This window comes from Peromyscus leucopus, chromosome 6 (genome assembly GCF_004664715.2).
Source record: "Peromyscus leucopus breed LL Stock chromosome 6, UCI_PerLeu_2.1, whole genome shotgun sequence".
NCBI lineage: Eukaryota > Metazoa > Chordata > Mammalia > Rodentia > Cricetidae > Peromyscus > Peromyscus leucopus.
In genome coordinates this window covers 109991527-110003555 of record NC_051068.1, presented here as the reverse complement: position 1 = coordinate 110003555, position 12029 = coordinate 109991527, and the positions used below count along the sequence as shown (strand labels likewise).

The following is a 12029-nucleotide window of genomic DNA, read 5'->3' as shown; positions in this document are numbered from 1 at the left end:
CTGATTCTGTCTATATGGTGTTCAGTGTGTCTAATATTGCTATCTTTCAGATGTTTGATTATATTACGAAAGTTCTGAGATAATGAGTGTTAATGTGAAGAGACACAAAAGGGATGTGAAAAATTTAAATTTTAATTGAAAGAGAATTCAGAATTGTTATTTAATATTATTTATTAGTAAAAATGAATATGTACACCAATTTTATATGTGTGTGTGTGTGTGTGTGTGTGTGTGTGTGTGTGTGTTTGGCTATTCAGAAAGCTATACAAAATGTTTTGGGATTTGTTTTGAAGGCAGTTGCCAGTGGCTCGCAAATCATTAATGTCTTCCTATTGAAAATATTATGAGAAAATTGGAAGTTTAGGAATCAAATCATTCTTTATCTATATGTAAATACATGAAATAAGTGTAATTGGAATAATATAATTGAGGGTGCAAAACAGTTTTGTCAAAAGGGAGTAATTCGTTATCTTCCTCCAAATACTGTCAAATCTATTTTAGGGTTGCCATGACACAAAAGCAGAAGAAACAAAGAAGGCAGAGAATTAAAAACATAAAATGTTTTATTGTAAAAAATAGACAGACTTGAACTTTTTTTAACAGGAATATCATTGTAGGTGCCACCTTAAGCCATCATCACTTTGTCATTGAAACAGGCAAGAGAGCCAGGAACAGCTGCTAGTGGGAAAAGGAGCTATGTCCATGCCTGAGAAGCCTCGGCATCCTTCCAGGTGGTGTCTCAAAAGAGCTGTGGAGACACAGTGACCTTCAGACCCCTGCACATCGGCAAGCCTACAAGACAACAGGGATTTGCCTACTGCCCCAGTCTGTCAAGACTGGCTTTGTGGCGCCTTCCCAAGCATCCAAAGTACACAATTTGTTAGAACACCTGCCCATTGGAACAGTGATGTCTTAGGTCACCTGTAGGATTAGTAACTGCATCAGGCTTGTTTGTGTAAGGCCAGGATGAAGATATCTGTCTCAGCCATGCTGGTGTCTGAGGTATATGAACTTGTACTAAAGGCTTGGGCAGAACTGATGCACTCCTTTCCATGACCCAAGGATGAAAAGACCTTGCTGAACAGAACAGAGTTATGTGGAGGGTAAATTACCTCATGGCCATAAAAACAGAAACTCATTTAGTTACTCAGAATAAGACAAAAACCAACGGAACAAAGCATTTATTGTTTCCTAGGAGTGGGTGTGTAGGGTGGGCAGAGGCTGGATGTGTGCACTGGTTGTCTTAAGTTATACAATTTTCACATCTAGTTTGTAGTAGCAACAACATCTCAAAGTCAAACCAGGTTCTGCAAACAGAAACACACTGACCATTAAAAATAAGTGTGAAGTTAAGGAAAGGTGGTCCTGTTCTCAGAAAAGGCCAGAGATGAGCTACCATCGATGTGGTGAGATGCCTCCCTGGGGACTAAGCATCTTAATGGCATAAAGTAGTAATGTTGTCAAGTGGACCCGAACAGGGCAGGGTCTGAGTTACCCCTCTCCATCTTCATAGATGGGCAATCACCATTTGCTCAGTCCAATCAACTACATGCCAGAAAGGCCAGCGTGCCGTCTCTCTTTCTCTAATTAAAGAAGATATGAAAAAATGCCAACATTCAACAGTTGAGAACTAGGAAAACTGAGCTGACGTGATACTACAGACACTGAAAGTAATCCTGTAATCATTAAAATACAGTGGAAGCGGTTTGTCTCTTGGGCATGGGTGTGGGGAGAACACCAAGCAGAGAGGCCATGCTCTCGCTACTGTGAGATTTATTTGCTCTTATGTAAGGTGATGTTTTAATTAAGCTCATCAATTTAACTGTACCCTCTTGTATAAGAACTCTTCAGATCTGAATAGGAAGCTGGTGGGATGGACCTCTGTATATTTTGATGGGCTGGACATCATCTGGTAAGATCCTGTCATTGAGAAGATCACTGTGAGAGCAGATCAGAGAGAGAGAGAGAGAGAGAGAGAGAGAGAGAGAGAGAGAGAGAGAGAGAGAGAGAGAGCCTTTGAAGTAGGTTGCTATGGGTGAAAAATCCAGAAGGAAGATGGCCTAAATCTGGGAGTTCTTGGTGAGGGCAGGCAGGCAAACTACAAATGACTGACTGAATAGCTTCAGAGGTTTATTATCCACTCATTAGGGAACTTTAATTGTTTTTTCCTCCTTAGCACTCTTCAATGACTGTCGTTCCAATCAGAGAGTACAGTTTTTTCTTAACAAGTCGAAATCCTGAGCTGAGGATCAGAGTTCGCCTAAGGCCCGACGAGAAGCGACCTCTGCTAAAGAAGAAGTCCCTGAGGCCCGTCCATGAGCAGTTCTCCTGCTTAAACACGAGTGTCAGCTCAAAAGTCGGCACCACACTAGCATCACACACAATCCTATCCAGCTTTTTACATACGTTTTCAATTTCCAAGTTCACGTGCAGAACACAACCCCGAAGGCCGCAGGGCTCTGTGGAGGAGAGCCGCAGGACATCTTGAGCAATTCTCTGGGTCAGTTTCTCAGGGACCAAGACCTTGGAGCAACCGAGTTTGGTTTGCTTTGATTTGGATAGACAGTTTTCCAACATCTTAACCAAAGTCTGGCACGTTGTCTCTTCAAATACCACCTCGTTGAGGTTGGGCTCAGGGACAACATAATCCCAGTAGTCGAAATCTGAAAGAAATGAACACTTTAGAGGAGAGAGAAACAGTGTCTTCCTGGCATTAATAAAGCCTGGCCACTTCCAGCTTCTGTATCTAACTGCTTTGGGTACAGCTATGAGAGTTAGCATATCTCACTTTGAGTTAGCGTACCTCACTTTGCTCTTAACCAACAGGCACTAAGACAAGCCATTTAATCTCTCAAGACTGAAAGCTTATCTGTGCACTCAAGACTGTGATGAACACGCTGACTAGGTTAAAACAACTTTTTTAAAATTTCTATGTCTACTCATAGTCTTAAGGATCATGAAGCAAAAATCTATCCGTGGTTGTCCAAGATTACTAGTTATTTCCTTTCTCGCTTGCCCTCTCTGTAGGGTTTTCCATGTTTATTTTAGTGTTCTTGCATAGAACACGCAGAACATCTGGAATTTAATCATTACTTTTGCTTCACAAAGCGACTGTCAGTGTGTATGTATCAAGACACAGAATGATTGCAAGTGTTTGTGAATAAGTCCATCTCAGGACCAAAGATCCACCAACTTTTTCTTTTTCTTTAAAAGTCTTTGCTAGAATGGCCTGAAGGTCCAATTTTAGCTTTGAGCTGTTTGATTAAAGATTGCTCACAGAGGAGAGGACCTTTGAGGTTCATGAGGTTATTTATAACTGGGCTGGGTAGGTTTTTCTTAGCTGAGCAAAACAAAACAAACCCAGGAAAACAAAGTTAGGTTTGCTCAGAGAAAAAAAAGATAGCTCTGCATTTGGTCACCTACCTTCCAAATTAATCCTACCACTTGGCAGGGTGCCACACCACACAGTGGCCTCAAACCTCTACCTGCTTTCTACTTCATGTATTCACTTAGGTCACTGTTTTTTTTTTTTCTAAACTAATATCTTTTAAATCAGATCTGTATTTTACCTATGTTATAGCTACATTGCAGACAGACAATTTTAGAGTTTTGTACTATAGCACTACCTTAATTTTATCTTACAAATAAGGAAGATCTAAAGAGCTTAAGCAGTTTAATCTACATCCACACCACCATTCTTTGATAGTAGAGTAGCCTGTTAAATTAGATACTGCTATTTAAAGTGGCAAATGATTATTCCTGTGGGACTAGGGCTATTAAACTGTCCTGACACAGTATGGAATAGTGGGTTTATTTCACAGTAGAATCTTACTTAGTTATGAAAAGGAGCACATTAATAGAGAAGGATCTAGCTCCAAAATATTAAGCTGTGGGAAAGCAAACTGAATTCAGAAGAACACATATTGCATTATTATCTAACACTCTAAAAGCAAAACTAACATAGTAATAAAACGCTGAAAGATGGTTCTCTGGGGATGAGGAAAAAGGGAATAGATGGCAGAGAGGAATTTGGGAGGAAAATGTGGTGGTGCTGGTTACACAAGTAACCATGTCTTAAAACACACCCAGCTGGGCACTTAATGTCCCAACCATAAGGGATAGAGAACTTCATCCCCAGGATCCTGTTAGCAGACTAGAACAACGCAGTATTCTCATTATGTTTGTTTCTGGTAAGCAGATGATGCTAACTAAGGAAGTTTAGAAAGACATCTCAGATGGATTTCATAGTCTTCTCTATGTAGGAGGGAATGAGGTCTAGCGCGCGCTCAGGCAGGGAAGCTTACACTATCTAGAGAGGGGCCGCGACCTTCGGATAGGAGAGAGGTGGACAGCCGGGAGACTCACCACTTAGCAGACTCCCAGGGTGATAGCCACCGTCCAGCAACTCTGAAATGCTGGCCGGGTTCTTACTGCTCAAACTGCCCGTTGCAACCATGGTCAACGGCTCTGTTTCCCTCGCGGAGCAGAACGGTTTTCCCCTTAGGCGCTGTGGGGAAAAAAAGTGAGAGATGTTTGCAAAAGCACGCAAGAAGTGCAAAGACTCCTCAGAGTCCCGGCATCGCCAGAGAGAACTAGCCCGGGCACTGCCCTTCCAGAGGGAGGGACCAGCCTTGGTAACTCAAGTTGACAAAGCCCTAGGAGCAGAGACGCCAACTACAGCCAACAAGCTGAAAGTAGCTGGAAAGTTAGCACAACTGGGGAGCGACCCTGCCCACTCACTCCCGCCTCCTCCTGCCGCTCACCTGCAGGGATTTCACCAAATGCTGAGGGGTAAACCGAGGCAGGCGCCCTCAGTAGCCCGATCCTTGGACAGTGCCCCCCCAGCACAGTCCGGCTGCGAGCCGAAGGCTGCGGGCCACCGCGCCCACCAGCACAGGCTGCACCCCGCCGCTCCGCCTCCGGAACAGAGAGTGCTTTATAGGTCCAGCCTCCCTGCCTGGCCGGCACGCCCACCTGCGCCACCCGCCCCGCCCGTGCCCTGGCCCGCCCCTGCCGGGTCAGGTCACATGCATTTCAGTTCCAGTGAAGGCAGGGGCCCAGGCCAGCCTCTGGGAGTTGAGGATCAGCCACCAGTTGGGCGGATACCTGCTGTTTCCTGGGTGGCCACTGGTCACCGTGACTGTACTTCACCTAAGGACCACCTCCCTTTGGCCACTAACCTGGATTCGTTGGTGTGAGCTCCTGCACACAGCTTGTGTGCTTCCACGCTCAGACTGCCCAGGTCTTGGCTAAGGAGCTGTTCAGGCAGGAGGAAGCTCCAAGTCCTGTTAGCCATGACCTGAGGCTTTGCTGTGTCATCCTGAATAAGTACTTGGCTTAGCTGAGTCGGTATTCTGTGAGCATCCTTTATGCTCATGTTCTAACATCTAACCCATCAGCTCCAGTCCGCACCCAGACTCCGCAGGTGGTCGGATGTGGCAAGGGCTTCTCTGGCTTCAGCTGTACTCAGGAATCAATGGGACATCTTTGAGGATGCTACAGATGTGACTAAGATGTTCTCTCCGTGGCCAGGGCGAACCTGGCACCATTCTAAGACCTGGCCTCTGAAAGCAGGGATCTTGAATTGAAAGGGGGCAGTGCCAAGAAACTAAACAAAACCACTAATGGGATCTCCGTTGCCTGCTCCACCCGCAGGATAGTTCTGAGCGATTGCCTTTCCCAGAAGCTGAAGTTACTGGTGTGGGCCTGTTTTGGAAGAAGTTTAGGCTTTGGTCTTCAAGCATGAAAATAAAGTTATCCTGCTGGGATAATGCCAGTGACTCTCCCGGGGAGTCCTGGGCCAGAGGGACAGAGGGGATCGCACACCCATAAAAGTAAGACGCCAAACATTTTTCCTAACTCAGTCAGCCACCCTATTCCCGCTGCCCTGCTGCCCTATTTGCTAGGTGTGCGTATTCCCAGCTGGGTTGCCAGGGATCGGAAGATGAAGAAACGGCTGAGATACCCGGGGCTGGGGTGCGTTTTGTTGGAGGAGAGGTTCCAGCACCAGTCCCTGCACGTCGGGGACTACATGTGCAAGGACCTGCAGGTTAGGGCCTTGAAAAGCAGGATCAGCTGTCCAGGCTAAAGACTCTTCATAAGCAAAACAACAGAAGCGGTACAGAGGGCGTGATAAACAGATCGGTGGGAGGAAGCCTGCAGGCAGAGCAACAGAAACAGAAAGCCGGCCTGAAGGTCCATTTTTAACTCCACTGAAGCAGCTGCCACCACCTCAAGGTCAGGCAGGCCAAGGAAAGAGATGCTGATAGGCCGGGGCAAGCAGAGTTCCACTTCTATTTTAATAACAAAAGTGGAAAACAAGCCCATTTAAGCCAGTTAGAAAGGGTTCTGGGGTTAGAGCTGGAAGGTCAGAAGGATGACCCCTGCTCCCAGGTGCCCTGCCAGTCACAAAGCCTCTTATCTCTCAGCCTTGTTAGCAACAGCTGCTTCTTGCCTGCCTCGGGGAAAGCGGTGGGTATTCTAATAGTAAGAGACCAGAATGGGCATTGGGGAAACGGAGAAAATGTGCATTTCCACTCCTTAGGGGGTTTAGACACAATTCTAAATACTTCCGCTGGGCCAAAATGATGGAAACTTCTAGGATGTAGCATTTACTCTCGGCTCACCTAGCTACAATTTTACATCACCCTTTGGGATTTTACTGGGAAAAATAATTCCCTCATATGCAAAAGATTTCAAATAACCGCATTCCTTTTGCCCGAATGAGTGATGCTCTGAGGAATTAGAGGGCAGAAGGAATCAGCGGTGTAGAGCATGCACCTGCAGTAATCGACAGAGGCTGTCTTCCTTAAGTCCACCTAGAATGATTTAAAACCTTTTTCTATTCACCGCCTTTCATCTTTGTAACTAAACAGATGACTTAAGAAAACGAAGCATTTTAAGGATTTCAACAGACTCAGGGGAAACCAAACCCATAGTATTTTTGTCACCAATGATCCACTCAAGTTTTTGAAAACGTTGTGGATGTAGTTTATGCATAGCAGAAAACTCATCATTCTGAGTTTTCTTATCAAAATGCATTATGTTGTATTGCATCGCTAATTCTGTAAATATTTGTGGTGGCACTTGAAAGAAGAACTGTATGTGAATAGAACTAATTGGGTGAATAATTGGCTTGCCTGTCACACCTCAATATATGGTAACAAACTATCAAAATCATAAGTAAGGCCTTTCATCTTAAGCAAGCTTACAGTTTTATTCCTATGATTTACTCATCTGACATTCAATAAGAAAAGTAGCAATATTAAGTGGCAACCGTAACTGATATGGATGCAAACATTGAAGTTCTGGGCTCCCTTGTGTAAATACAGCGTTCATAATAGCAATACTTACATAAAGTATACTTACACCAAGATACTTTAATATATGATTGAGGAAATGCTGGCATCTAGTGCCTCATGACTTGGAATGCTCATTACATTTCACCAGCCAAATTTCTCATTTTATTCAGTGTAAGCTATTGCTCCTGAACCATTGTTAAGACATTCAGTGCATTGCATCATTCACTTCATGAGCTGTAACACCCAAGGAAAGCACCCGGGTCCCTCATCTGTAGAGTGGATTTCTGAGCAAGCTCATGGGGCCACTTGTCAGGCTGGAAGGACAACCTCCTTTCACTGATGCTAGTATTACAACTTCTTTGCAAACGATGTGAGCGTGCTCAGTGTACACGTCTCTGATTTCCTGTGATTGCTGAGGAGTCCTAGTGTTTTAGCTGCTGAGACCAAATCCCTGACTAGAGACAACCTAGGGGAGGAGGGGCCTACTTTGGCTCACAGTCTGAAGGAAGACAGCCCATGATGGTAGGGAAGGCATTAGAGGCAGGAATAGGACTCAGGAAGTGGTTAGCAGACAGGAAGTGGGGCTAGGCTATCAAACACCAAGGCCCGCCCCCAGTGACCCACTTTCTGCAGTCAGGCTTATCCTCCCAAAGCTTCTGCAGTCTTCCAAGTCAGCACTATTAGTTGGGTACTAAGTGTTCAGACACATTAAATCTGTGGAATGTCTCAAGGTCTCAGGGGCAGAAGTTACCACTATTGCTGTTCTGGTTGTTTTAAAGCTCTAATTCTATGGTTCAGTTTAAGTCTTGTTTGAATTGAAGAAAATTTATGATCTTCACTGTTTGCAAGGCATCTGGAAAACATTTGCCATTGAATAAGAAATTAAAAAAGATAGAATATATTCATCATGGTGTAGGAAACCAGGCAAGGAGACCTAATGTTATATAAGAAAATAATATGAATATATAAAGTCCTGGGCTGGTGAGATGACTCAGAGGGTAAAGACCCTTGCTGCCAAGTGAGAAGACCTGAGTTCAATCCCCAGGACCTACCAGGTAGAAAGAGATAACCTACTCACACAAACTGTCCTCTGATGCCCATGTGTGCACCACAGCATACATGAGCATGCACACAGACACAGACACAGACACACACACACACACACACACACACACACACACAAATTAATATGATTAAAAAATTAAAATTTCCCACTGTGATGCACTATTACACGTATTGACTTTTATAATTGAAGAAACAGTTTTGTAGAAGTAAATGAAATGTATAGACAAGTATAGTTATTGCTGTAGAATCCCATAATTTTTTGATGTTTTTTCCCTTTGATGATATCATTCATTTTTCACATGTCTTTGAAAAGCTCCAACCAGTAAGGTTTCCATGAAATGATTAAGCATTCAGCACAAGTTATTGTATATTGTGATACAGAATTTGCATTAGGTAAAGTTAACATTAAGCCTTACCTGATATAAAATAAAATGAGTCCCAATAGAAAATGATATACAGTACCTGCTGTTAAAAGCCATGTCTTACAGTAGCAGGAGGCATTGCAACTCTAAATTTAATCAGAAAAACTGTTACCATAGTGACTTGTTGCTCAAAATAGTTGTATGGTTTTATTCTGGTCATAAACAATGACACATATTATCTCTAAATAAAAAGTGTGATGTGTTTAAATGCATACAAGGTCTGTATTCTCTTATTGTGATTTACAATTCAGGTTTACAATTTAGGTGACTACTATCAGACAGTGTCAACTAAGAACATGGAGTAGGTCACTGACATTTTTTCTAGTGTTATATCTTAAAACTTTTTAAAGTCTCCACCATGATATACCACTTTTCATGGAATTCTCGATAAGGCCTACAGGATCTACATGCTCACATAGGTATCTACCCTTCAACACAACCCCTCCATGGACCCGCCAAGTGTCCTAACCTAGTGAGTAAGTCTTAAATATCTGCCATCCATATTGTATCCCACTAAAACTACACACTGTTTCGTGACAAAAGTCTATGAGGTTGCTGCCGAAGAGGATCAAACCTAAGAACTGAACCAAAATGTCCAGTGGATACAGGATTCTGTCGGGTGGTCCAAGAGCCAGTCTGTAGATGTACAGCACAGTGAGTTAAGCTGTGCTTACACACAGCTGTGTGATTCCATGAATTTCATCTCAGGGTGTAGGACTTAGGTGCATGGACTGTGGAGTCCACCTGCCTAGGTTTCTATCCCAGCATAGGTATTTGATAGCCTGGCAAATTTGAATAAGGAGCCGGACATTTCTGTGTTTTACTTTTTGAGACAGGAATTAAAATACACCTTTCCTAATGAGATTATTGTGAGGATTCAGGGAGTGATAACATAATACACTCTATAAAATTAAGCCATGATTATAGTGACAAAATTTACTATACTTTTGAAAAAAAAAAAAAACTCCAGTGTTTTGGTGACATGCTTACAACATTGCAAGGAGGCTGCTTATATGAACTCAAGTGTACTTACAAATATTTTATCATGTGTACATAACAATTCATCTGATGATCAACATTTGAGAATAACTAAGTATTAATTATGATAGGCACTGAAAACACAATAGCATGCCAGATAAATATTATGGTTAGAAAAGTAATTAGTACAAGATGATAATTGTATTGATTCACTCTGTTGTTTCTATGACAGAATACCGAAGATTGGGTAATTTATAGGATCAGAGATTGGTTTCCTACAGTTCTGAATTCTGAGAAATCTAGAGTCAGTGGGGGCAGAGTGTGGTAAAGCCCTCCACTGGAATTTTCTGTGCAGAAGGCAGGAAAACAAGACAGTATGCATGAGAGAGGATGAAAAGGAGAATGAAAAGGCAAGGGAGAGAAGAAAGGAGGAGAGGAAATGGAAGAGGGAGAGGGATTGATTCTTCAGTCAGGAGCTTAGTCCCATGAAAACTAATCCATTTCTGCAGTACCTCATAAGAGTGGAGCCCTCATAACCTAACCACTCCTCAGAGTCCTCTCACTCAATGCTTTTGTGTTAGGGATCAATTTCCAAACTGACCAATTCCGGAGACACATTCAAACCTCAGCAGGGTAAAGAACTTAGAGGTGAAATACGGTACCACAGGAACACTGAGATGTGCACTCTAATGGATTTTTGAAGGAAATTTTGTAGCCTTCTGACTCACTGTGTGTTTTATGGACATCACTTAGGAATTTGCAAGTAATGCACAGTCTCAGGCCTCACCTACATCCACTGAAACAAAAGTCTGCTTTTAAACAAGATCCCAAATGATAGCCAAGGTTTAGGAAGTAGGTGGTTTTTCGTTGAAAAAAATAACAAAACCATTAAAGCTATTTAGAACTCATAAGACAATTTCCAGACCAATTAATAAAAGCATTATAAAGCATTTATCATGTGAAAATGCAGCCTGGAGGTAAGGTAGATCAACTCCCGGCCAGTCATATGTTTGCCGAGTCTCTGTAATCTCAAGTCAGACATAATGCCTCTAATGAATCTAATCCATCTTGTGTGGTTCCTAGCAATTGTGCCTGGCTCATAAAACTACATGCAGCTCTGTGAAGCAGTCTGCTTGTCAGAAAAGACTTTATTATATAAAAATTAAGTCCTATTTTTAATAAACCCGAGGCACTATAACATTCTGAGTTACGTTCCAACTCAATGAAGTTGAAAGCCACAAGGAGACACAAGAAGGGGCTTACACTGGGAAACGTATTTAAAGAAATGGGTCTGTGGCAAGTTGTATTAGAAGCAGCCAATTAGGAGGAAGCAAATTAATACAGAAAGATATACACATCTTATTACTTCTGAATTTACTAGAGCGGGTCAATGCCGTTACACATGCAGTTATTTCTTCTGCTGTAATTATATCATGAAATATCGTCTAAAATGTTTGGTATTAGCGGGTTGGGACGCTTTATCCGCATCGGAGAGCAGGCGATCTCTGTGATTCGAGCAGCTGCTACAAGTGAGCTCAGAAAGCGCAAAGCTACACAGAGAACCTGTCTGAAAAAAAAAAAAAAAAAAAAAAAAAAAAAAAAAAAAAATGTTTGGTATTTGAAAAATGCTTGTGACTAGGACTGTTTTATGGGTGGTATATACTGTGGCGGGAGGGATAAATCACGCAGGCTGAAGCTGCCTGTTAGATGTTAATGGGGCTCTAAGCATGCTGAAGGACATTTGGTTATGTAACATTATTGATGGATCATTTCTGAGTTGACCAATAATTGGTACTGAGCAAATTAATTTATGGGATTTCTTAAGTACTAGGGAGTTGGCTCAGGTGTCTGTATGCCGAAAGCTTATGAAGCAGAGCTCATTTGACTGTGTGAGCAGCGCACCCTGAGGATTTGTCTTTAGACTAACTCAGTCAGGCCTTCAGAGCCCAGCTCTCCCGTAAGTAGGCATTGTGACCCTACCTTAGATCCTTTGCACTGGAGTTTCTTCATTTGTCCTGTGGAAGATGAAAGGGCATGATAGGCATTGAGTTTGTGCTAACGAAGCTGGTACAGGTCAACTCAGCCAGAGGCTCTTGTTCCAAGTATACCCAGCAATGTGAGTTAGCGCATGTGAGTGCATACAAGCCTACTGAAGTAGAGGCTCCACCAAAGCACAGGAGGAAGACCTTAGGAATGAGACAGATTGCTCATTTGTGGAAAAGGTTCTTGTCATTTCTGAGGGTTACTTGGAATGGCAGAAATA

The 12029-nt window shown here is 42.8% G+C and overlaps 1 protein-coding gene across 1 annotated transcript; it reads right to left on the bottom strand.

The window, feature by feature from the left end:
• Positions 1-548: 548 nt before the first annotated feature.
• On the bottom strand, positions 549-4937 carry Ddit4l (DNA damage inducible transcript 4 like). The gene is made up of 3 exons (XM_028857523.2): positions 4764-4937; positions 4366-4507; positions 549-2663 (listed from the first exon to the last, which is right to left on the bottom strand). The coding sequence occupies exons 2-3, from the start codon at positions 4454-4456 to the stop codon at positions 2173-2175; spliced, it is 582 nt and encodes a 193-aa protein (XP_028713356.1). The 5' UTR covers positions 4457-4507; positions 4764-4937; the 3' UTR covers positions 549-2172.
• Between the last annotated feature and the right edge of the window lie 7092 nt (positions 4938-12029).